Source organism: Diaphorina citri, unplaced genomic scaffold (genome assembly GCF_000475195.1).
Source record: "Diaphorina citri unplaced genomic scaffold, Diaci psyllid genome assembly version 1.1 scaffold798, whole genome shotgun sequence".
Lineage (NCBI taxonomy): Eukaryota > Metazoa > Arthropoda > Insecta > Hemiptera > Psyllidae > Diaphorina > Diaphorina citri.
Window position 1 is genome coordinate 22,808 of NW_007378230.1, and position 27,559 is coordinate 50,366.

Here is a 27,559-nt window from a genome sequence, read left to right on the forward strand (position 1 = left end):
TTGTAGCAATATTTTGACCGTTCTCCTGTTTCGACCAATCGTTCAAGATTACATTAGAATTCATTAGATTATGAGTATAATTCACCAGCAGTATTGAGACACCTTGACGGGTCAACTTGAAAAGTAGAAATGTTATTGTTTCAGATAGCTAGCTAATTATTGTGGTAGGTATAAGTAGGAAGATACTTTACATTTCCTATGGTGATAGCCTAAGTAATTAGATCATACAGAAACCCCCTGTAAAGAGGAACATTCAAAGACATGAAGTTCCTCAAAAATAGGTAATAATTAGTGTTTAAACGGAGGCGATATGCTTTGAAATGGAAGAAGTTTGAGTAGCATAGAGTTTGAACGTTTGTCTGAAATTTGAAATATTTTCGAACCAAGATAATTGCGACCGCTGTGAATTGTAGCAATATTTTGACCGTTCTCCTAAGCATAATTCACCAGTTGTACTGAGACACCTTGACGGGCCAATTTGAAGAGTAGAAATGTTATTGTTTCAGATAGCTAGCTAGCTAATTATTGTGGTAGGTATAAGTAGGAAGATACTTTACATTTCCTATGGTGATAACCTAAGTAATTAGATCATACAGAAACCCCCTGTAAAGAAGAACATTCAAAGACATGAAGTTCCTCAAAAATAGGTAATAATTAGTGTTTAAACGGAGGCGATATGCTTTGAAATGGAAGAAGTTTGAGTTACAAGATGAGGAGGCAGCTCAGTAAATCTTGCAAAACGTATTTTAAACTTCAACCATATCGTGTGATAATGGAGTAAAAGTGTGAAAAAATAATATAAAGAAAAAAGTAAAAAAGAGTATAAAAAACTGAAATTTGCATGTTTTCTACTTTGTATGATGAATATTATTGTTATAAATGTGTCTACAATATTAATATTCTTGGCGAGCTCACACCATAGTATCCACTTAACATGCAAGCAATAATTTTATGAGTGGAAAAAAACGCACTTTACTGAAAAAAAACTATATTTTTTTTTAACACAGGAAGCGATTATCTTCCAAAAATCATAAGCACTAAATCTAATCCACCTTCAATTTGAAAGCTTGACTTGCACACAAAACGTTTTTGGCGAATCTCAAAGTTACCAGGAAGGATTCCCCCCCCATTATTTTCTTTTACCCCTACAAAAGACTCTTTTACCCTTACAAAAGACTTTCCAATCTTTCACATAGTTTCAACACAGTACCTACCTACGTACGTATACGTATCTACCATTTTATCTTTCTGGTCAATCTGAAAATGTCCGAGCACGTCACACCAGAATCATTCTTATCTGAATATTGGTTGTTCAACCAATTATCCTTTGAAACCATGATTTCACAAATGGGAGAGACTTTTGAATCACGTAAATATTAGGAGTCAAGTCTCATGGACAAAAAACAAATTGGACACAAATATTGCGAGTAAAATGCATGTTTCGCTTCAAGGTAAGTCATATTTTAGGTAGGGTGGCAAGCTAGAGCAAATTGGACACAAATATTGCGAGTAAAATGCATGTTTCGCTTCAAGGTAAGTCATATTTTAGGTAGGGTGGCAAGCTAGAGGTATATTCATTTTGAATGTTTACAGTTTTGGACTTTTACTTTCAAGTAAGATAGAGTAAAAATGTTGTAAACTGTAGGTAGGTACTTCATGTAGGTGTAAATTAATCTTTCGACAAGGCCATCCTGATGAAATATATGCACGTTGCATACCCAGAAGCCAAATAATAATTTGACCAACTAAAAGTTTCATTTCTTCCCAAATAATAAATTAATGTAAAACCATGTCCGGAATATCCAAAATTTAGATAAAACAAGGTTAGCTTAACATTGCCTCAAGCTTGTATTTAGCTTTGCCAATAAAATTTGCAAATCAAGTATTGCTTACCTATTAATTAATTTTTATTTCGGTGAATATTTTGAGAATTTTGTCCATGAGACTTGACTCCTAATATTTACGTGATTCAAAAGTGTCTCCCATTTATGAAATCATGGTTTCAAAGGATAATTGATTTTGAGAATATTAATTCTACCGATTCTATCCATAATCCATTACCTGCAAGGATTATTGTCGTACGTGTGTGAGGTAAAATATTTGAAAGTACGTAAAAAATCGAAAGAGCACACAACTGAGAATCAGGCAAAAGAACAAGATAAGTTAGATAAGTCAGTCAGAAAGTTCAATGGGGCTACAAAATAAAGAGCTTTATTGATATGAGCTCGCACTCCTAGACCCTACATAAATCACGACATGTTCCAAACTTGGACCAGAAGAAATCAATGTTGCACCCAGTTCATTTGAATATGTCTCCCATTTTTCAAACAAAATCACAAAATGATTTGGACAAAAGTGAAATACGAAAACCTCTCCTTTAACTTCCAAGTTCTTAACTCAGGAAGATATGAAATGGGACGTAATGAGATTTCAATCTCCTCCATCCTCCATAGCACAGTCTCCTTGTAACTATTGTTGTAATACGTGTGTGAGGTAAGGTAAAAAGAACGTAAAATATCGAAAGCACACACAAATGAGAATCAGGCAAAAGAACAAGATAACAGAAAACTCAAGATAAGGCAGTGAGAAAGTTCAATGGAGCTACAAAATAAAGAGCTTTGATATGAGCTCTAAACTCCTAGACCCCACGTACATCACGACATGTTCCAATCTTGGACCAGAAGAAATCAATGTTGCACCAAGTTCATTTGAATATGTCTCTCATTTTTCAAACAAAATCACAAAATGATTTGGACAAAAGTGAAATACGAAAACCTCTCCTTTAACTTCCAAGTTCTTAACAACTCAGGAAGATATGAAATGGGACGTAATGAGATTTCAATCTCCTCCATCCTCCATAGCACAGTCTCCTTGTAACTATTGTTGTAATATTTCGTTTGATTGATAGATGAAAAGATTATGATCTTGAAAATTAAAGTGTGGCTACAGATTTACAGGGTTCTAGTGAAAACATGATTGTGGATCAAACAAAAATGTAACTTGAAGTTCGAGGATTAGTATGATCATTCTTGGCACGGAGATTCTGTTTCATGTTTTACATTTATAAAGAGCCTAACTCCTGATTAATTCCACAGTTCACCTCCAGAACTATCCTGAGCTTTACTGATGTTCTCATAGAAGTAAATTAATAAAGATCAGTGGTGGTATTGCGGTATTACAAACAAGCTACACATATAAAGGGTGATTTATAGGTATTTATCTATGTATGAGCTATACCTACAAGTAATATGGTGAATTTGTGATGCCAAAGTAGTTGAAACATTGATGTAGAGAATTTTTGATAGTTGCCCTATATTTCTTAAGAAGTTCTTCGACAATTTATCTAGTGAAGGCAGACTTATATAGGTCTAATTATTTGGTCATTAGTACTCCAGTTGGTTTGGTTGAACCCAGTAAAAGTTCCAACACATAGATTACAATATAATGGAACGATCAGTGGTGGTATTGCGGTAATACAAATGAGCTACACATGTAAAGTTTGAAGGTACAGGTGATATCTATTTATCTATGTATGAGCTACCTACATTTAATGCTGTGAATTTGTGATGCAGATGTAGTTGAAAGATGAAACATTGATGTCGAGATTTTTAGATACATAGTTGCCCTATATTTCTCAAGAAGTTCTTCAGCAACTTATCTACTGAAAGCAGACTGGCAGTCAATAGGTCTAATTATTTGGTCATTAGTACTCCAGTTGGTTTGGTTGAACCCAGTAAAAGTTCCAACACATAGATTACAATATAATGGAAACAAGAAGTTGGGCACAACTCTCGAGCATGGGTAGTGCCCTTGACATATTCCTTCACAGGAACAATTAATCTTTTTCTTTACAATTTCAACAAATTTGTACTTTACTTGTCCGTTTCGTTCCCAGGTATACCAAAATACTTATCTCCGAACTAGTATGAAATATCTAGGTATTATGTCTGTATAGGTAACGACGTATTTGGTACCTTGTTAGAGTTCAATTGGAACAATACCTACATCTACCAAATGGTAATTAGGTATGTAAATACGTAATTCTGCATAAATGTGAGGCTCAATAATTATAGACAGCTTGGAAAACATACTCGAATTATAAATAAGTTCATGTTTGATTTTGTTTACCTCTGATAAATACATATTTGCATTAGAGGTCTGTAATTTCCATAAAATTAAAAATTCGACTTGTTTGAATTGGATTTTTATATCCCCAGAAAACAAGCAATTTTTTTTTGTGTACAGAAAAAAAAGAACATCTCCAAGCCGGTAAAGAATAAAGATATTGAAGGAAATGAGCTTGAGCCTTGAACATAAAACCCTCATGTCCAATGTTTACAAAGAAAACATAAAAATTGTGGAACCAAAGATCTACATACCTACATAGTTGGGACTCTAATTTGAATGTTGTTTAATTAAACAAAGAAAACATAAAAATTGTGGAACCAAAGATCTACATACCTACATAGTTGGGACTCTAATTTGAATGTTGTTTAATTAAAACTGGATCAGGATTAATAATACCAGGTATTGTTTATGAAGGAGGTTGTTGACACAGTCATTAGTACATTTCAGGAAACAAAGATGACTTTTACCTACTAATTATCTAGGTGTTTGGAATTATTCACTTGTGTCGCTTTATTTACCTACAGTCTACATCGGTTTGTAAATACTAGATAGCAACAGTTGATAGTTGATATGCACCAATTAATAAATGACAAAATAAAAATCGAAAATTCCAATACTTTTTAATCTCTTAATTAGGCCGGCCGTCAGGAAATTGGCTCCCTCTATCTTCTAATTGGGTGGGTTATTGTTTCATAGATTTTTACATGTGTGTAAACAAAGAACTCTCATGTTAGATACAGACAAGCAAAGTAAGCAGGAAAATGAAAAATCATTGGAAAGAACTGAATAAACATTTTTACAAGTGTTAACACGGACAAAATTGATAAAGTCATCTCAAAATAATTATATCTCATTATTATCTCATGTTACCTACATTCGTATACACAGTTGAGTTGAATTTAACAGCGAAGACGTAGATATCACCTTCTAAGTAATCTAAGTCAAAGACATCCGAAAGGTCGATCGCAATATTAACTTCTCTGGGTTTCGGTGCAAATGACCCACTTTAACCACGGTGTTATAGCGCCCATAAAGAAGAAAAAGAAGTGGTTCGTTCAATGTTGACTTCAAATTGGATTGGTTCCCAATTAAAGGTAAAATTTGAACTGGGAACTTTATAGTTAAAGTTTGATTATTTAACTACCTGATTGATGTCCGTTTTTACAGAGGAAGCAGGATTGTGTATCAAGAATGGAGAGGTGGTTCTACATATTAAAGCCTTATGAATGACTAAGAACTCAAGGTGGTAGTAGGCATAGGGGGTATAATGCGTTAATGTATCGAAAATAGCAAGTGACTAAATTCACTGATTTTAGTGTAATCTATAGTTTATTCTAGTCTAGTCTGGTCTAGACTATAGATTTATAAGTAGAAGTGAAATGAATCCGTGGGGTATAATGCGTTAATGTATCGAAAATAGCAAGTGACTAATTCACTGATTTTAGTGTAATCTATAGTTTATTCTAGTCTAGTCTGGTCTAGACTATAGATTTATAAGTAGAAGTGAAATGAATCCGGAAACACGGGTCCATTTTTCCCCCAGGTTTCAAATTTCAGTAAAAACTCCCAGATTTTACTGCAGCAGTTCATTGCTCATTAAAATTATTTGCATAAGTTAGAATATTTTCAAAATAATTGTTTAATAGCTCTCCATGTTTTCGTTATTAGTGCTAATAGGTTTCGAGATGGACCATTTACCTCAAGATTCATACATAATATTAAGTGATTAAGATATACAGGGAGATAGAATTCAATCGGCGGGGGTGTTTCTGAACAAAATAAATTACAGTACGCTTGGGACACTCTAAACAAGGGAAGTGTACCTTGTGTCCTTCTGTATGCAGGTCAAATTACACTGTGTTCTGTTTAATAAATTGAATTTTGGGAATTTTGAATAATAAAAGAAGGAACTTTGACTAAAAAGTATACTTACTGAAGATCGGAAATCATGCTTTTGTGCAAATATTAGACCAATTTTGTCAGACTTGAGAAAAAAAAGGTTTAAAGCATGTAACTACACTAATAATAATAATAGGCCCCATAATCACCCAACTTGGGCAAGGGCATTCATTTACAGATAAGCTGCAAAAAAATTACAATAATTGTGGAGTCAACTAAACATAAGGTTTTACAATTCAACTACAATATCACATACTACACTATCACATAACTAATCCTTCTTACATTTTTCTTAAAACATTTTTTTTCCCCTCAAAATTTCTTGTTTTTCAAGGAAAAAAATAATATCTCATGTCAGGTGTACTATTATGTGGTGTTCCAGGGGTCACAAGCACTAAAAAGTACTTACTGAAGATCGGAAATCATGTTTTTGTGCAAATATTAGACGAATTTTGTCAGACTTGAGAAAAAAATGTTTAAAGCATGTAGGTAACTACACTATCACATTAACTAATCCTTCTTACATTTTTCTTAAAACATTTTCCCCTCAAAATTTCTTGTTTTTCAAGGAAAAAAATAATATCTCATGTCAGGTGTACTATTATGTGGTGTTCCAGGGGTCACAAGGGGGTGAAGGATATGTGAGGTGAAATATATCACACGGGGGCAGAGGGCCCCCAGTAATATGATAGCTTCTGCTTGATTGATTTTGTTGTATGAAATTCAATACGGATATACTACGCGGAAGACACGACCGTCTACCTGTTAAATTGTGTGAATTTTTACGTAAAAATAAATAAAAGGAATATCATATTGTGTAATTTTTACGTTTCATAAAGAACTTAACACTTCACAAAAGGTATGACGCAATGTTAAAGGGATTTGAAAACTGTAGGTATGACCATTAGTTTAACACGAGTAACGAGTAATTTAGGTCCTGTGACACCAAAATTTTGCGAAATGTGGATTGCTAAGTTCTAAAATTGCTTTTCCATGACATTTACCTACAAAACAATAAATTTAGTGAATAGAATGTATTAACTAGGTATTAATAACCTATTAGAAAATGACCAGAACTGATTTTGATAATACAGGTCACAAAACAATTTATTTCCAGACAAAACAACTTCAACATTTCTGGTGAACTCGGTAGACTTCTGAGCTTAATAAAATGATTATCATCATAACAATCTCACACAATATTGAATTCCATATCAGACGATAGGGAGTGCCCTATCAAACTGTATCGTGTTGTGTTGGTCTTATTTTTTGTTAATTCATCAACTTTTTTCCATTATTATATGAGTAATATTTTCTGTAATCTGTTTATCTGTAGGTATATCCACTATGCACAATTCAACAATAAACAATGCTCAATTTCCATAACAGTTTCAGTTCGGTTGATTAATTGATTGTGGTAATTGGAAAAAGGATCATTAACCCTTGTCTAGCACATAGAGTGTTAACCTTCACCTAGAACAGAGTTGAAGCTCTAACAGTTATTTTGTCTTGAAATAATTTAGAACCAAGAAAATTGCGACCTCTGTGAATTGTAGCAATATTTTGACCGTTCTCCTGTTTCGACCAATCGTTCAAGATTACATTAGAATTCATTAGATTATGAGTATAATTCACCAGCAGTATTGAGACACCTTGACGGGTCAACTTGAAAAGTAGAAATGTTATTGTTTCAGATAGCTAGCTAATTATTGTGGTAGGTATAAGTAGGAAGATACTTTACATTTCCTATGGTGATAGCCTAAGTAATTAGATCATACAGAAACCCCCTGTAAAGAAGAACATTCAAAGACATGAAGTTCCTCAAATAGGTAATAATTAGTGTTTAAACGGAGGCGATATGCTTTGAAATGGAAGAAGTTTGAGTTACAAGATGAGGAGGCAGCTCAGTAAATCTTGCAAAACGTATTTTAAACTTCAACCATATCGTGTGATAATGGAGTAAAAGTGTGAAAAAATAATATAAAGAAAAAAGTAAAAAAGAGTATAAAAAACTGAAATTTGCATGTTTTCTACTTTGTATGATGAATATTATTGTTATAAATGTGTCTACAATATTAATATTCTTGGCGAGCTCACACCATAGTATCCACTTAACATGCAAGCAATAATTTTATGAGTGGAAAAAAACGCACTTTACTGAAAAAAAACTATATTTTTTTTTAACACAGGAAGCGATTATCTTCCAAAAATCATAAGCACTAAATCTAATCCACCTTCAATTTGAAAGCTTGACTTGCACACAAAACGTTTTTGGCGAATCTCAAAGTTACCAGGAAGGATTCCCCCCCCCATTATTTTCTTTTAGCCTTACAAAAGACTTTCCAATCTTTCACATAGTTTCAACACAGTACCTACCTCCTACCTACGTACGTATCTACCATTTTATCTTTCTGGTCAATCTGAAAATGTCCGAGCACGTCACACCAGAATCGTTCTTATCTGAATATTGGTTGTTCAACCAATTATCCTTTGAAACCATGATTTCATAAATGGGAGACACTTTTGAATCACGTAAATATTAGGAGTCAAGTCTCATGGACAAAAAAAAAAACAAATTGGACACAAATATTGCGAGTAAAATGCATGTTTCGCTTCAAGGTAAGTCATATTTTAGGTAGGGTGGCAAGCTAGAGGTATATTCATTTTGAATGTTTACAGTTTTGGACTTTTACTTTCAAGTAAGATAGAGTAAAAATGTTGTAAACTGTAGGTAGGTACTTCATGTAGGTGTAAATTAATCTTTCGACAAGGCCATCCTGATGAAATATATGCACGTTGCATACCCAGAAGCCAAATAATAATTTGACCAACTAAAAGTTTCATTTCTTCCCAAATAATAAATTAATGTAAAACCATGTCCGGAATATCCAAAATTTAGATAAAACAAGGTTAGCTTAACATTGCCTCAAGCTTGTATTTAGCTTTGCCAATAAAATTTGCAAATCAAGTATTGCTTACCTATTAATTAATTTTTATTTCGGTGAATTTTGAGAATATTAATTCTACCGATACTATCCATAATCCATTACCTGCAAGGATTATTGTCGTACGTGTGTGAGGTAAAATATTTGAAAGAACGTAAAAAATCGAAAGAGCACACAACTGAGAATCAGGCAAAAGAACAAGATAAGTTAGATAAGTCAGTCAGAAAGCTAAATGGGGCTACAAAATAAAGAGCTTTGATATGAGCTCGCACTCCTAGACCCCACATAAATCACGACATGTTCCAAACTTGGACCAGAAGAAATCAATGTTGCACCAAGTTCATTTGAATATATGTCTCCCAATTTTCAAACGAAATCACAAAATGATTTGGACAAAAGTGAAATACGAAAACCTCTCCTTTAACTTCCAAATTCTTAACAACTCAGGAAGATATGAAATGGGACGTAATGAGATTTCAATCTCCTCCATCCTCCATAGCACAGTCTCCTTGTAACTATTAAGTAGGTACATAGGTATCAGTAGTGAGTGCTTTATTTAGAATGTCAGCTTTGAACAAAGATCAGGTATCTACGGGCTACTATTCAGATAATTCTTTTGAAAAAGCTCCCTACAAACCAAATGACAGACGTAGCTGGGTTGTAAAATAATTACAGTGAGATATACCTGTTGAAGGGCTTTTTTTCTTGTAGTTTTCCAAAATATAGGAAAAAAACTAGACGGAAAAAAATCAGTTCAAGATTCATACATAATATTAAGTGATTAAGATATACAGGGAGTTAGAATTCAATCGGCGGGGGTGTTTCTGAACAAAATCAATTACAGTACGCTTGGGACACTCTAAACAAGGGAAGTGTACCTTGTGTCCTTCTGTATGCAGGTCAAATTACACTTTCTGTTTAATGAATTGAATTTTGGGAATTTTGAATAATAAAAGAAGGAACTTTGACAAAAAAGTACTTACTGAAGATCGGAAATCATGTTTTTGTGCAAATATTAGACGAATTTTGTCAGACTTGGGAAAAAAATGTTTAAAGCATGTAGACAACTACACTATCACATAACTAATCCTTCTTACATTTTCCTTAAAACATTTTTTTTCCCCTCAAAATTTCTTGTTTTTCAAGGAAAAAAAATAATATCTCATGTCAGGTGTACTATTATGTGGTGTTCCAGGGGTCACAAGGGGGTGAAGGATATGTGAGGTGAAATATATTACACGGGGGGCAAGAGGACCCCCAGTAATATGATAGCTTCTGCTTGATTGATTTTGTTGTATGAAATTCAATACGGATATACGACGCGGAAGACACGACCGTCTACCTGTTAAATTGTGTGAATTTTTACGTAAAAATAAATAAAAGGAATATCATATTGTGTAATTTTTATTGTAAGAAAGGATTATATAGTTTTTTCTCTCTAATGTCTAGGTTGGTACCTATTAAATATGATATAATAGGTTTTCTTTGACACAAAATATGGAACAGATTTTCCGGTTTGTGACGTATGTATGTTATGTACCTATGAGACCGCAGTATGAGCCTATAATTCAGGATATAATATATTATGTACTTATGTACCTAGAAATTGCTCTATTTTATTGTAAAATGTTCTTGTATGGTCAAACTGAAGTAACGGCCAAAAAGTTGCAAAAGGGTTCGCACACTACAAAGCGTTAAAGTAATAAGTATCTATTCTTAATTGGTGGACTGTAAATGCCCTATGTCTTTTAGGGCTTTTTCGATAAATAATCTATGAGTAATTGAGTATCTATTTTCGATAAAATTTTGAATACCAAGGTACCTAACTACTTGTCTACCTCTGTACCTTCCTACTTAGTGTAGGTACTAGAGGAACTTTGTTGAAACTTGACATTTTTCCTGATGTAACCGACAAGACTTTGTTGAAACTTGACATTTTTCCTGATGTAAATGAGTAACCGACAAGACTTTTCTTCAGAAGTAATGTTTTCCGTGTTTCACACACATTTTGGGAAAAAGCCATTTATGTAAGTAATATTTTTTAACAAAAAGACTCGAATTTCTTTCCTTAAACCCTTTAAACACTTGAGGATCTTTCTCATGAAGTAAATTCAATATCCCGTTTTAATGATAATAATAAAGAATGGTAAAAAATCGAAGTAGTTTTTTTTCCTTCGGGTATTTATAATTTTAATCTACAAACAAAATACCTAATACTTGATGGTAAGAATTGAAAGGAAAAAAAATCGAAATAACCCTAGCTGGAGAAAGGGTTGCGAATAAGGAATTATGTCAAATTATAAAAAATGAAATATACTTATATTTAGAAATAAGAAGTAAAGGGTTTTATTTTTTTCACAATACTCATATGCCCCCCAGTCCCCTGGCCTGAGAGAGAAGTCTGGGGCTCTTCCTTATTTACAGAAAGGATTTTTTCTTCTTCTCATATTAACGGAAGAGTTAAAAAAATCTTTCTTAATTTCTCATGAGAATTTCGATAGAAAAAAGTGATATTTTTTTTCTTGTGTTTGCCTTCATTAATGTTTTCTTATAAGAAATTTATGATTGTTTTTTATTCTCCTGCTGTTGTGTAATATCATTTTTTCCCCTAATAAATGGGAAATATGAAAAGGATTGCTCAGGGAAAGAGTTAAAATTAGATAGAGGTAACATTATATGTTTACTTTTTATGGCTTATCTACGGAAAAAGAAGAAAAAAAGACGAGAAAAACCGTTAGGATATTTTTGCTTCTCAAGATTGACAATTTTGCATGTATGTAGTGATTTTGATGTTGCTACCTAGGTAGGTATGTAATAAATTATCGGTTAATAATAAGATAATTTATATGTAATAAATTATCGTGTCTGTGTCACATTGTCACATATGTACATACATGATTAGCCAATTAATCATCAAGTATAAATTCAAATTAAATATGCCCACACAATTATGTACATGATGTATGTTATGTACCTATGAGACCGCAGTATGAGCCTATAATTCAGGATATAATATATTATGTACTTACGTACCTAGAAATTGCTCCATTTTATTGTAAAATATTCTTGTATGGTCAAACTGAAGTAACGGCCAAAAAGTTGCAAAAGGGTTTGCACACTACAAAGCGTTAAAGTAATAAGTATCTATTCTTAATTGGTGGACTGTAAATGCCCTGTGTCTTTTAGGGCTTTTTCGATAAATACTCTATGAGTAATTGAGTATCCATTTTTGATAAAATTTTGAATACCAAGGTACCTAACTAACTAACTATACTTGTCAACCTCTGTACCTTCCTACTTAGTGTAGGTACTAGAGGAACTTTGTTGAAACTTGACATTTTTCCTGATGTAAATGAGTAACCGACAAGACTTTTCTTCAGAAGTACCTACCTAATGTTTTCCGTGTTTCACACACATTTTGGGAAAAACCCATCTATGTAAGTAATATTTTTTTTAACAAAAAGACTCGAATTTCTTTCCTTAAACCCTTTAAACACTTGAGGATCTTTCTCATGAAGTAAATTCAATATCCCGTTTTTATGATAATAATAAAGAATGGTAAAAAATCGAAGTAGTTTTTTTCCTTCGGGTATTTATAATTTTAATCTACAAACAAAATACCTAATACTTGATGGTAAGAATTGAAAGGAAAAAAAATCGAAATAACCCTAGCTGGAGAAAGGGTTGCGAATAAGGAATTATGTCAAATTATAAAAAATGAAATATACTTATTTAGAAATAAAAAGTAAAGGGTTTTATTTTTTTCACAATACTCATATGCCCCCAGTCCCCTGGCCTGAGAGAGAAGTCTGGGGCTCTTCCTTATTTACAGAAAGGATTTTTTCTTCTTCTCATATTAACGGAAGAGTTAAAAAAATCTTTCTTAATTTCTCATGAGAATTTCGATAGAAAAAAAGTGATATTTTTTTTCTTGTGTTTGCCTTCATTAATGTTTTCTTATAAGAAATTTATTATTGTTTTTTATTCTCCTGCTGTTGTGTAATATCATTTTTTTCCCTAATAAATGGGAAATATGAAAAGGATTGCTCAGGGAAAGAGTTAAAATTAGATAGAGGCAACATTATTTGTTTACTTTTTATGGCTTATCTACGGAAAAAGAAGAAAAAAGACGAGAAAAACCGTTAGGATATTTTTGCTTCTCAAGATTGACAATTTTGCATGTAGTGATTTTGATGTTGCTAACTTGCTACCTAGGTAGGTATGTAATAAATAAAATTACTAAGATTCTCAGAGGATCTATGTAAAAATCAAAAACTTACAGCAATTAGAAATACATACATACCTAATGGACAAAAAGGAATCTAATCTTAAGAAATTTATGCAGCCCTAGTCTTCCCTTCACAAACATCAATAATGTTCAACACAAACATTAACATTACCAACATATAGGTATAATTAACCTCAGATAACTTCCAGCACAGGAAAATCTTAATCTTACGTAGGCAGAAAACAAAAGATAAAAAATACTTATCTCCAAGAATCTCTGGAAAGAATTAATGGTAACAATGTTCCATATTTTTTTAAAATACTGGAAAAAAATCTATACATAATGGGTGCTTATGATGATGAGAGATATTGTACTTACACTTTTTGTATAGTCCGAGATATTACAAGAAGGGATCTTTCCAATAGAGGTAAGACCCCTATACCCCTAACTTTCCGTGCTTGTCGGTGAATGTGTGAAGCAGTGAACAAGCCCCTTCAGATGAGTATGAACTGTGAATATCACAGTTATCACGGCTAAAAATTGACTGTCTTCAGCTATTTTTGAGAAGGTTGCAAACATGAACTTCTTGCAAAAATATTGATCCAAATCTATCCATCTTTTAAAAGTTGTACACCTTTCCTATATCCCGTTTGACAGGCATATATCGAAAAAGCCCGTGACTTTGTGTGGAAAAAAGGACTTTAAAGAACAGTATTCTTTGTAAGATTGGTTTCCGACTTTCTAATTATAAGGATTGATTCAAAAACAACTTCTCTCTGTGCACCGTACTATAATTAATTCTATTTTTCTTAAGAGGAGAAGAAAAAAAAAAAGAGAAACAATAATAACCCCTTGATTTTTTTAATTACTAGTGGGGTGGATGTGGGAGGAAATTCTATCATTAATCACAAAATATGATATTATAAAAAATATGTTTTTTCCATAAAAAAATTAAAAAAAAAAACTAAATTACCCTAAAGCTAAAGAAATAAATACGCTCCCATAATGATAACGAAATTTCTCAAGAACATTTTTTATTAATGAATCCACCCACCTATAACTATCAAAATATTAATCTTGCTATTCTTGTGAAAAGTGCATCTGCATACAAGTATAATTATGCAATGCATCTTTCTAGATTAAATGGATACCTTAAACAAAACTCCGATATTTGCCACTACATCTTGGAAACAAAACAATGTGAAGCATTTTCTTTTTCGATAGAAGTATTCGAATAAACACATAGGTAATAGTCAAATGAAAATTAGGTCTCAATCAAAAATGCGAAAATAAATAAATTTTGCACCGAGAAACTAATTTTGTGACAATCTTGTTGAAATAATAGTACCTACCTTGAAGCGATTTGAGCTGACAAATTTGTTAATAATGTTGCCAAGAGACAGAGCTGATTATCAAAATAAAATAAATTAGATTAATTAGAACATACCTAATTACATACACATAATAGTTACGCTATATTAATTGCCCAATGCATCTTCTAATGTTTATTTAATTGTAGGTGATTTCAATATAATACTCACCCATACTACGGATGCGATACCTACATAATAATTATATGGGCTGAGATCAGTAAATTTAGAACTAAGTGGATGTGTTCAGGTAAGCAAGTACATGAGCAAAAATCTAAAAGATAAGAAGTTGTAAATTCATCGTTAAATTAGGTACATATTTTTTTGTTATTAGGTATACCTATTTTACTTGTTTTCATCTCAGGTATACCAAAATACTTATCTCCGAACTAGTATGAAATACCTAGGTATTATGTCTGTATAGGTAACGACGTATTTGGTACCTTGTTAGAGTTCAATTGGAACAATACCTACACCTACCAAATGGTAATTAGGTATGTAAATAGGTACGTAATTCTGCATAAATGTGAGGCTCAATAATTATAGACAGCTTGGAAAACATGAGCTCGAATTATAAATAAGTTCATGTTTGATTTTGTTTACCTCTGATAAATACATATTTGCATTAGAGGTCTGTAATTTCCATAAAATTAAAAATTCGACTTGTTTGAATTGGATTTTTATATCCCCAGAAAACAAGCAATTTTTTTGTGTACAGAAAAAAAAGAACATCTCCAAGCCGGTAAACAATAAAGATATTGAAGGAAATGAGCTTGAGCCTTGAACATAAAACCCTCATGTCCGATGTTTACAAAGAAAACATAAAAATTGTGGAACCAAAGATCTACATACCTAGAAATTTATGATTGTTTTTTATTCTCCTGCTGTTGTGTAATATCATTTTTTCCCCTAATAAATGGGAAATATGAAAAGGATTGCTCAGGGAAAGAGTTAAAATTAGATAGAGGTAACATTATATGTTTACTTTTTATGGCTTATCTACGGAAAAAGAAGAAAAAAAGACGAGAAAAACCGTTAGGATATTTTTGCTTCTCAAGATTGACAATTTTGCATGTAGTGATTTTGATGTTGCTAACTTGCTACCTAGGTAGGTAGGTATGTAATAAATTATCGGTTAATAATAAATTTACTGTTGAATATGAATGTCTATATAAAGCATATAGGTAGTGCCCTGTGTCACATTGTCACATATGTACATACATGATTAGCCAATTAATCATCAAGTATATAAATTCGAATTAAATATGCCCACACAATTATGTACATGATATAATTAGTGCAGTCAACACCAAAATAGACAACAAGAGAATAACAGATCAATTGATTAGGTACAATTTCGTCAAATTTATTATTGGCAAAGTCAAATTCATTTTTGGAGGACAAAATGACTTTTCAAAATAAAAAAAAAATCCCTCTGTGCTAATCGTTTTTTCATTTCGAAAATAAAAAGAAAGAATTTCTCCGCTCGAAATTTCCGACTCATCGCCAACTGACATTTTTTCTAATTGGATTTCAATCAGAAGAAATTTTGAATATTTTTTCGTGTTCTTTTTTCGTATTGCCGTCGATAGGAATGGACTGCAAGCACCAGGCCGACATCAGTACATACATTATCTAGGTATATTACGTTTAGATTGTTGATCTCTTTTTAATTATTTATTTTAAATATCAAATCATTGACATCAGTGGTGGAGATATGGGAAATCTGTACAAACATGATTAAGAAAATGCCACAAACATTAAAATGCTGTCAGACCGTGACCCCCCGAGAGCACTATTCCCTGAATTCTATTAAACTAATAAAATTGTGACGAACAGAGTATTGTCTAGTTCTTGTTATTGCCCTTAAATTAATTAGACTCTTGCCTCAAAAACGAAATTTCCCAACATCTTTAACGAAGACTGGTACTCTACATAAGTTATTTGTTTATTACTAGTGACATTTAGTATGTACCTAATAGTTACCTACTACCCTATAACTATCAAAATATTAAACTTGCTATTCTTGTGAAAAGTGCATCTGCGTACAAGTATATATGCAATGCATCTTTCTAGATTAAATGGATACCTTAAACAAAACTCCGATATTTGCCACTACATCTTGGAAACAAAACAATGTGAAGCATTTTCTTTTTCGATAGAAGTATTCGAATAAACACATAGGTAGTCAAATGAAAATTAGGTCTCAATCAAAAATGCGAAAATAAATAAATTTTGCACCGAGAAACTGATTTTGTGACAATCTTGTTGAAATAATAGTACCTTGAAACGATTTGAGCTGACAAATTTGTTAATAATGTTGCCAAGAGACAGAGCTGATTATCAAAATAAAATAAATTAGATTAATTAGAACATACGGTATGTAATAAATTATCGGTTAATAATAAATTTACTGTTGAATATGAATGTCTATATAAAGCATATAGGTAGTGCCCTGTGTCACATTGTCACATATGTACATACATGATTAGCCAATTAATCATCAAGTATATAAATTCGAATTAAATATGCCCACACAATTATGTACATGATATAATTAGTGCAGTCAACACCAAAATAGACAACAAGAGAATAACAGATCAATTGATTAGGTACAATTTCGTCAAATTTATTATTGGCAAAGTCAAATTCATTTTTGGAGGACAAAATGACTTTTCGAAATAAAAAAAAATCCCTCTGTGCTAATCGTTTTTTCATTTCGAAAATAAAAAGAAAGAATTTCTCCGCTCGAAATTTCCGACTCATCGCCAACTGACATTTTTTCTAATTGGATTTCAATCAGAAGAAATTTTGAATATTTTTTCGTGTTCTTTTTTCGTATTGCCGTCGATAGGAATGGACTGCAAGCACCAGGCCGACATCAGTACATACATTATCTAGGTATATTACGTTTAGATTGTTGATCTCTTTTTAATTATTTATTTTAAATATCAAATCATTGACATCAGTGGTGGAGATATGGGAAATCTGTACAAACATGATTAAGAAAATGCCACAAACATTAAAATGCTGTCAGACCGTGACCCCCCGAGAGCACTATTCCCTGAATTCTATTAAACTAATAAAATTGTGACGAACAGAGTATTGTCTGGTTCTTGTTCTACAAACATGATTAAGAAAATGCCACAAACATTAAAATGCTGTCAGACCGTGACCCCCTGAGAGCACTATTCCCTGAATTCTACTAAACTAATAAAATTGTGACGAACAGAGTATTGTCTGGTTCTTGTTATTGCCCTTAAAATAGACTCTTGCCTCAAAATCAGGGTTCTTGGGAAAAACGAAATTTCCCAACATCTTTAACGAAGACTGGTACTCTACATAAGTTATTTGTTTATTACTAGTGACATTTAGTATGTAACTAATAGTTACCTACTACACTATAACTATCAAAATATTAATCTTGCTATTCTTGTGAAAAGTGCATCTGCGTATTCTGCGTACAAGTACCTATATGCAATGCATCTTTCTAGATTAAATGGATACCTTAAACAAAACACTGATATTTGCCACTACATCTTGGAAACAAAACAATGTGAAGCATTTTCTTTTTCGATAGAAGTATTCGAATAAACACATAGGTAGTCAAATGAAAATTAGGTCTCAATCAAAAATGCGAAAATAAATAAATTTTGCACCGAGAAACTAATTTTGTGACAATCTTGTTGAAATAATAGTACCTACCTTGAAGCGATTTGAGCTGACAAATTTGTTAATAATGTTGCCAAGAGACAGAGCTGATTATCAAAATAAAATAAATTAGATTAATTAGAACATACCTAATTACATACACATAATAGTTACGCTATATTAATTGCCCAATGCATCTTCTAATGTTTATTTAATTGTAGGTGATTTCAATATAATACTCACCCATACTACGGATGCGATACCTACATAATAATTATATGGGCTGAGATCAGTAAATTTAGAACTAAGTGGATGTGTTCAGGTAAGTAAGTACATGAGCAAAAATCTAAAAGATAAGAAGTTGTAAATTCATCGTCAAATTAGGTACATATTTTTTTGTTAATATTTTTTTGTTAATACCTATTTTACTTGTTTTCATCCCAGGTATACCAAAATACTTATCTCCGAACTAGTATGAAGTAGGTACCTAGGTATTATGTCTGTATAGGTAACGACGTATTTGGTACCTTGTTAGAGTTCAATTGGAACAATACCTACACCTACCAAATGGTAATTAGGTATGTAAATACGTAATTCTGCATAAATGTGAAATGTGAGGCTCAATAATTATAGACAGCTTGGAAAACATGAACTCGAATTATAAATAAGTTCATGTTTGATTTTGTTTACCTCTGATAAATAGGTACATATTTGCATTAGAGGTCTGTAATTTCCATAAAATTAAAAATTCGACTTGTTTGAATTGGATTTTTATATCCCCAGAAAACAAGCGGTACGTAATTCTGCATAAATGTGAGGCTCAATAATTATAGACAGCTTGGAAAACATGAGCTCGAATTATAAATAAGTTCATGTTTGATTTTGTTTACCTCTGATAAATACATATTTGCATTAGAGGTCTGTAATTTCCATAAAATTAAAAATTCGACTTGTTTGAATTGGATTTTTATATCCCCAGAAAACAAGCAATTTTTTTGTGTACAGAAAAAAAAGAACATCTCCAAGCCGGTAAACAATAAAGATATTGAAGGAAATGAGCTTGAGCCTTGAACATAAAACCCTCATGTCCGATGTTTGCAAAGAAACATAAAAATTGTGGAACCAAAGATCTACATACCTAATACATAGTTGGGACTCTAATTTGAATGTTGTTTAATTAAAACTGGATCAGGATTAATAATATCAGGTATTGTTTATGAAGGAGGTTGTTGACAGAGTCATTAGTACATTTCAGGAAACAAAGATGACTTTTACCTACCAATTATCTAGGTGGTTGGAATTATTTACTTGTTAATGTCGCTTTATTTACCTACAGTCTACATCGGTTTGTAAATACTAGATAGGTAGCAACAGTTGATAGTTGATATGCACCAATTAATAAATGACAAAATAAAAATCGAAAATTCCAATACTTTTTAATCTCTTAATTAGGCCGGCCGTCAGAAAATTGGCTCCCTCTATCTTCTAATTGGGTTATTGTTTCATAGATTTTTACATGTGTGTAAACAAAGAACTCTGTTAGATACTGACAAGCAAAGTAAGTAGGAAAATGAAAAATCATTGGAAAGAACTGAATAAACATTTTTACAAGTGTTAACACGGACAAAATTGATAAAGTCATCTCAAAATAATTATATCTCATTATTATCTCATGTTACCTATACACAATTGAGTTGAATTTAACAGCGAAGACGTAGATATCACCTTCTAATAAGTAATCTAAGTCAAAGACATCCGAAAGATCGATCGCAATATTAACTTCTCTGGGTTTCGGTGCAAATGACCCACTTTAACCACGGTGAAAACGTAGATATCACCTTCTAAGTAATCTAAGTCAAAGACATCCGAAAGATCGATCGCAATATTAACTTCTCTGGGTTTCGGTGCAAATGACCCACTTTAACCACGGTGTTATAGCGCCCATAAAGAAGAAAAAGAAGAGGAGGAGGAAGAAAGAAAGAAAAAAGTTTGACTTACCCAATGAGTTCCTTTCTGCAGATCCCAGAGACATTTTGTTTTCGGACATGTCCGAGGGTGACGCCACATCATTGTCGTCACTGAGAGATGCCCGGTGTTGGTCCTGCTGGTGACTAGGGGGCAAACCCAACATGGACATACTCTGAGAAAGACTGACGGGGATCTGAAAAAGGTGAAAAGAAGGGAGTTAAAGTTGTGTAATAACTGCTAACATAAGAGTGCGGATTTCACACCTACAATGGACGTCAAGTCGTCGTCGGCGTCGTCAAGGTGACTTAGCGAACACGACGCGACGTCAGGACGACAAAGTGAAAAAATAATTTATAACATTTTCATTGACCCATAAGATGGTTATTTTATATTTTATGTGAATTAGGAATTCACAAGTAAACAGCACATTTGTAATTCAGGCATCTCCACTAATAAGCTGTGCGAGTATTTGTAATTGAGACATCTCCACCAACTGAGCACTTATTTGTTAACTTAACCAATTTCCATTATCCATAAAAGTGTAGCTCTATTTATATGTATATTTAGTAGGTACCTGTGTAAATAACTAATTGTTTTATTTTAGGAAAAAAAAGTTGAGACATTTCTGTTTGCCTGCCTACTGCTTTTATCATCTTGAGAAATTACTTTAATTTCATTTCTCCCATTGTCTTTTTTCGTTCTACCTATTTTTTTTTTCTTTCGCCGAGAAATTAAAAGGTCACCCTATTTTTTTTCTTTTTCATTTAATAAAATTGTTTTGTCACTTAAATTCGAGTAATTAATATATTTTTTTAATAATGAAATTATTCGAATTTTTCAATATTTATTACTATTCGGTTTCTTTTCTTTTTTGCATTTGGGTGGATTTTATTTCAGAAGAAAAAAATGTTTTATATAAAAATTTAAATTAAAGCTTTGGCTATCTATAGTCTTTTTTTATATTTGCTTCCTTGACATTTGGGAAACATTGACAATGTCGTAACCAATTTCCTATCTGATTGTTTTGAATTATATTTCAACATGAAACATTATTGGAAGTACATAAATGTACCTTACCTACACATACTCGTACTGATAATACAAACGAATGTGCAACCAAAAATTCCTTCGAAATATCAATATTTTCTTTCTTTAAGGCCAAATGTCTTATTAACAAGGCCAAATGTCAATAAAAATAGCCAAGGTTGGTTCAAAAGACGATTTTAATGACGATGACGATCAGCATTTCATAATGTGTTAGGTACTAATACTAAACAAAAGACAGACTTCTGCAAAAGAGGAGTAAGCATTTCTCAGTTTCATTGAGGTTTCCCAGTCGAAAACAGAGCTTTACCTTTTTCTCGAATAATTAATTTGAAGAAAAAAAGTGAATAATTTATTCCAATTATTTACAAATTTCCAACCTCTTAAGGATATTTTTCATTCAAGACCAATATTGAAAGAAAAAGATCAAAAATACCTAAGAGTACCGCAACTTCATTACCTACTCCAACTTCATAAAAAAGACAAATTAAGACATCTCTGAAATTACTAAGATTCTCAGAGGATCCATCTAAAAATCAAAAACTTACAGAAATTAGAAATAGGTACATACCTAATGGACAAAAAGGAATCTAATCTTTAGAAATTTATGCAGCCCTATAAGTCTTCCCTTCACAAACATCAATAATGTTCAACACAAACATTAACATTACCTACATAGGTATAGGTAGGTATAATTAACCTCAGATAACTTCCAGCACAGGAAAATCTTAATCTTACGTAGGCAGAAAACAAAAGATAAAAAATACTTATCTTCAAGAATCTCTGGAAAGAATTAATGGTAACAATGTTCCATATTTTTTAAAATACTGGAAAAAAAATCTATACATAATGGGTGCTTATGATGATGAGATATTGTACTTACACTTTTTGTATAGTCCGAGATATTACAAGAAGGGCTCTTTCCAATAGAGGTAAGACCCCTATACCCCTAAGTTTCCGTGCTTGTCGGTGAATGTGTGAAGCAGTGAACAAGCCCCTTCAGATGAGTATGAATATGACAATAATCACGGCTAAAAATTGACTATCTTCAGCTATTTTTGAGAAGGTTGCAAACATGAACTTCTTGCAAAAATATTGATCCAATTCTATCCATCTTTTAAAAGTTGTACACCTTTCCTATATCCCGTTTGACAGGCATATATCGAAAAAGCCTGTGATTTTGTTAGGAAAAAAAGACTTTAAAGAACAGTATTCTTTGTAAGAGGGGTTTCCGACTTTCTAATTATAAGGATTGATTCAAAAACAACTTCTCTCTGTGCACCGTACTATAATTAATTCTATTTTTCTTAAGAGGAGAAAGAAAAAAAAAAAAAAGAGAAACAATAATAACCCCTTGATTTTTTTAATTACTAGTGGGGTGGATGTGGGAGGAAATTCTATCATTAATCACAAAATATGATATTATAAAAAATATGTTTTTTCCATAAAAAAATTAAAAAAAAAAACTAAATTACCCTAAAGCTAAAGAAATAAATACGCTCCCATAATGATAACGAAATTTCTCAAGAACATTTTTTATTAATGAATCCACCCAAAAAAATAATGTAAATACCAACTGGAGCTTGGGTAGCCAACAGCACTTGAGAATAATTCAGATTAACAGATTTAATGAAGTTAAGGACCATTTTATCAATTTCATAGGTCAAAGGGCATCTGCTTTTATAATTATTACTTTATGATGTAATTTTTAAGTATTTTATTCTAAATCTAAATCATTGTTTTAACGGAGGATGTGGGCACAGGAAGTGAATTGTAGGCATTTTCACTCTTGTAGATCGTATGTACCCACCTAAGGATAGTGAAATTGCAGAGGAAAAGATCCTGCTTTGTAACAATAATTTGAAAGATCTATGTTTTGAAACACTTAGTACATAGGTATCAGTAGTGAGTGCTTTATTTAGAATGTCATCTTTGAACAAAGACCAGGTATCTACGGGCTACTATTCAGATAATTCTTTTGAAAAAGCTCCCTACAAACCAAATGACAGACGTAGCTGGGTTGTAAAATAATGATGAAACAAATAAATAATATACACAGGTAGGTAATCAAAATGATGATGAGAATTTTATGAAATTAGATCCAGACTATACTGTTGTATTAATGAGCAACCTTTCAGTAATTTGATCATCCTAATTGTTTCTCTTCAGGATATTTTCAGCTTCTGCTAACTCATTTGTCAATTGTAACCAAGAGTGTTAATTAAATTTATTTTAACAAAACAGAAAAGATCTAAAAACCAATCTAAAATTCTAAATGATGTGGTCAACCCTTTTGTGTAACAACAATACTTACAATACGCCCGCCCTGGTCTAAATAAGAACCCTCAACCCTTTGATCAACCCAATGGTTTTCGGTGGTTTGTAACTAATTGGTTTTATGAAGACCATTAATCGTGGTAGCTAATGGTAGTCCTATCTACTTATCAAAGGAATATGCTAGTCAGAAAACTCATTTTTCAGAGACACATTACAAAAAGGAGCAAAAGAGGGATCTACGAGTAGGTGTAGATATTTACTGTTTGGAGGTGGTTCAAATCAAAGAGGATTTATTGGCAGAGCTCATCAGTCTCACAGGTTCAGAAAGAAAGATTCAAGTTTAAAAGTAATGAAGTAATTGCATATAAGGGATAGGTGCATCGAGGCTACGAAATGAAACAAGTTCATTACGATTTTAATTAAAATACGATCTGAATCGGACAGATATAAAATAATTCACGACAAACGACAACGAATCGGCTAACTGGTTTCTTTATAAAAACATACAAAAGGCAATAAATTTGTTACCAACGATTTCCAAACAAATAAACCCTAATAGTGTTTCGGTCTCCTCCCACTAAACTATTCCAATTCTATGAGACATGAAGGACAAATTGTGTAAAAAAAAGTAATTTAAACATTAAAAAATTAAATCTATTTTTCAACAATAGGGAACATTTCAATGGACTTATAAAAGACATAACCATAAGTAATTTAAACATTAAAAAATTAAATCTATTTTTCAACAATAGGGAACATTTCAATGGACTTATAAAAGACATAACCATACAAACCTACCTATATGTCTAACTACATTATCCTCTGCAATAACATAAGAATAGATATAGGTACATAAGAAAGTAAAGATACGTAAAGAAATAGAACAAATCCTAATAAGTAAATTGATAACAAAACAATAATATAATGCAAGAATTCACAACAAGAACAGAGTGAACATTGTGGTAAAGAAGAAATAGTTATAAGCAGTTTCAAAAGTTAGACATATTCTCATGACATGTTAAGGAAAAGATAGAATCAGAATAAGAAATGATAGACTGAACTGACCTATCAACAGAAGCTGTCCAACATTTATGGTTATAGGGAAGCTTACCAACCCACACCTAAAATGTTTATAAAGGTATAGGTGAAAAATTCCAAAATGTTTATGAAGATATAAAGAATTTTGGCTATGGTGTTCATTGGGTACTTTCATTCAGCATGAAATTGAAGAGCTTAATATGGGGATTGAAATGCCCTCAGAAAGAAAGCCTAATGCATTTAAATATTCAACTTAACCAAATCATAAAAGTCATAGAACAAGTGTAGCTATTATAAAGAATTTTGGCTATGGTGTTCATTGGGTACTTTCATTCAACATGAAATTGAAGAGCTTAATATTGGGATTGAAATGCCCTCAGAAAGAAAGCCTAATGCATTTAAATATTCAACTTAACCAAATCATAAAAGTCATAGAACAAGTGTAGGTACCCAAAGATATGATAAAAACATTCCGAGTTCCCAACTTCACCAACACTCTGTACATGACTATAATAACTAAAATAACCTTGTAAAATATCAACTCGACCTCTCATTGGTTGAAACATTCATCCAATCACAACTGAGTCACAAAATAGACACAAGATCGTCACAGAATTTTACATTATAGAAGAGGAAAAAGATCACATACATAGAAGAGTAGAAAAATAAAATAAAAAAACCCGGAGATAAAGCTGTTGACAATTCACACATGTACCTAAATACAGGGCCGATGTTAGCAGCTATGTAGGTAAGATTGAGTAATTTGAACAAAAACAACAAAGTTTACACCTAACTTACTCACAACATTTAGATAGGTACCTAGATACCAAAATAATTAGTCTGGATGTGTAACAGTGTAACATGATAGTCAGCAAAACAAAGACAGGAACAAGAGTCACCTGAACAAAATAGAGAAGAATATGTGACGAATGAATTATGTTTGCACAACTCGTAGACTTGTTTTCATTTCTTCACGAGGAAGAAAGAAAGAAAGAAAAAAGTTTGACTTACCCAATGAGTTTCTTTCTGCAGAGCCCAGAGACATTTTGTTTTCAGACATGTCCGAGGGTGACGCCACATCATTGTCGTCACTGAGAGATGCCCGGTGTTGGTCCTGCTGATGACTAGGGGGCAGACCCAACATGGACATACTCTGAGAAAGACTGACGGGGATCTGAAAAAGGTGAAAAGAAGGGAGTTAAAGTTGTGTAATAACTGCTAACTTGTTGTTTGAATTGGTCCTTTATGAGAATACAGCCAATATACCTACCAGTAGACAGGTTAGGCAGTCATTTCACTAAAAATATACTTGCAAAAATTTCAGTAGTGTTGGGAACGTCCCTGATTTACACACACGACATACACACACCATCCTTGCAAAATTATAAAACCCACCCTAATTTGATACTTTTTTTCTTTTTTGAATAACCTTTGGGTTTGCTGCTTTATATTTATATTCAATGCATTTGAGAGGCTTGGCTTTATTAGGTTTTGTTTGTTGAATGAAATATGCGAAGAGTAGAAAAATAAAATAAAAAAACCCGGAGATAAAGCTGTTGACAATTCACACATGTACCTAAACACAGGGCCGATGTTAGCAGCTATGTAGGTAAGATTGAGTAATTTGAACAAAAACAACAAAGTTTACACCTAACTTACTCAGAACATTTAGATAAGTACCTAGATACTAAAATAATTAGTCTGGATGTGTAACAATGTTACATGATAGCCAGCAAAACAAAGACAAGAACAAGAGTCACCTGAACAAAATAGAGAAGAATATGTGACGAATGAATTATGTTTGCACAACTCGTAGACTTGTTTTCATTTCTTCATCTCTACTATTTTTCAATGTCATTGTGCATCGTTTCATCTGTTGTTTGAATTGGTCCTTTATGAGAATACAGCCAATATACCTACCAGTAGACTGGTTAGGTAGTCATTTCACTAAAAATATACTTGCAAAAATTTCAGTAGTGTTGGTGTGTTGGGAACGTCCCTGGTTTACACACACGACATACACACACCATCCTTGCAAAATTATAAAACCCACCCTAATTTGATACTTTTTTCTTTTTTGAATAGTTTTAACCTTTGGGTTTGCTGCTTTATATTTATATTCAATGCATTTGAGAGGCTTGGCTTTATTAGGTTTTGTTTGTTGAATGAAATATGCTCATAGGTTCTATTGCCAAGAATTTTTTCCAAGTTTTCCGTGTCTCGTCGAATTGACGACAATGTCATGTCATATTAGTTAGGTACTCGAGACATATTTGTCCAATATGAATAAATTGATTAATACGTTGTTTTCCAGCCAAACTCATATACAAACTGTCACACCGTTTCTCCGTCAGTAGGTACTCCATTTCCAGAGCTACTAAAAGTCTTCTTTTGGCTCTACTACCAAGGCAAATGGCCTTACTGGTAACACATTCCTAGGAAATACTTGAGATTGTCTTCGAACCACTTATTCAATTTGTATCGGACTTTCCTTCCTCACAAATTATAACTAATTGTCATGAATTGGACCGCATAGAAAGAAATCAAGGCTATCATTTTCTTATTTTTTCTCTTTTCACCCTCAAAAGAGTAAGCAGCAAAGAGATTAGGGATCACAGATATGTAATAGCCCCGCAGAACTTGAGAATATTCCTTTATTTCCTTCCTTATTTTGGGGTGAAAAACGTCTCTTTTCAAATCAATAAATTCCAATTTACTTCAATAAAGAACAATAAAATGTGCATAGTGACTACAATAACAAGTAAGGAGTCTCTTTTCAAATCAATAAATTCCAATTTACTTCAATAAAGAACAATAAAATGTGCATAGTGACTACAATAACAAGTAAGGAGTGATCTAGTAAAATACATAGACTAATAAAATTCTTGAATAAATTGACCGGGTTATGAGTGTAACATAGTTCAGATGAGAAGGAGTATAAGACGTCATCTACTCAACAATTGATGGATGAGATGTTTAATAATATGAGACCTACATTATACAGAATATCT

The 27,559-nt window shown here is 32.4% G+C and overlaps 1 protein-coding gene across 1 annotated transcript in view; it reads right to left on the bottom strand.

The window, feature by feature from the left end:
- Positions 1-217: 217 nt before the first annotated feature.
- Positions 218-27,559, bottom strand: part of LOC113468631 — a 28,961-nt gene continuing 1,619 nt past the window's right edge. The window contains exons 3-6 of the mRNA XM_026825709.1: positions 25,560-25,722; positions 25,410-25,447; positions 20,220-20,382; positions 218-237 (exon numbers count right to left, since the gene is read on the bottom strand). Of these exons, the coding sequence (XP_026681510.1) occupies positions 218-237; positions 20,220-20,382; positions 25,410-25,447; positions 25,560-25,722 (384 nt within the window). The remainder of the gene's footprint in view (positions 238-20,219; positions 20,383-25,409; positions 25,448-25,559; positions 25,723-27,559) is intronic.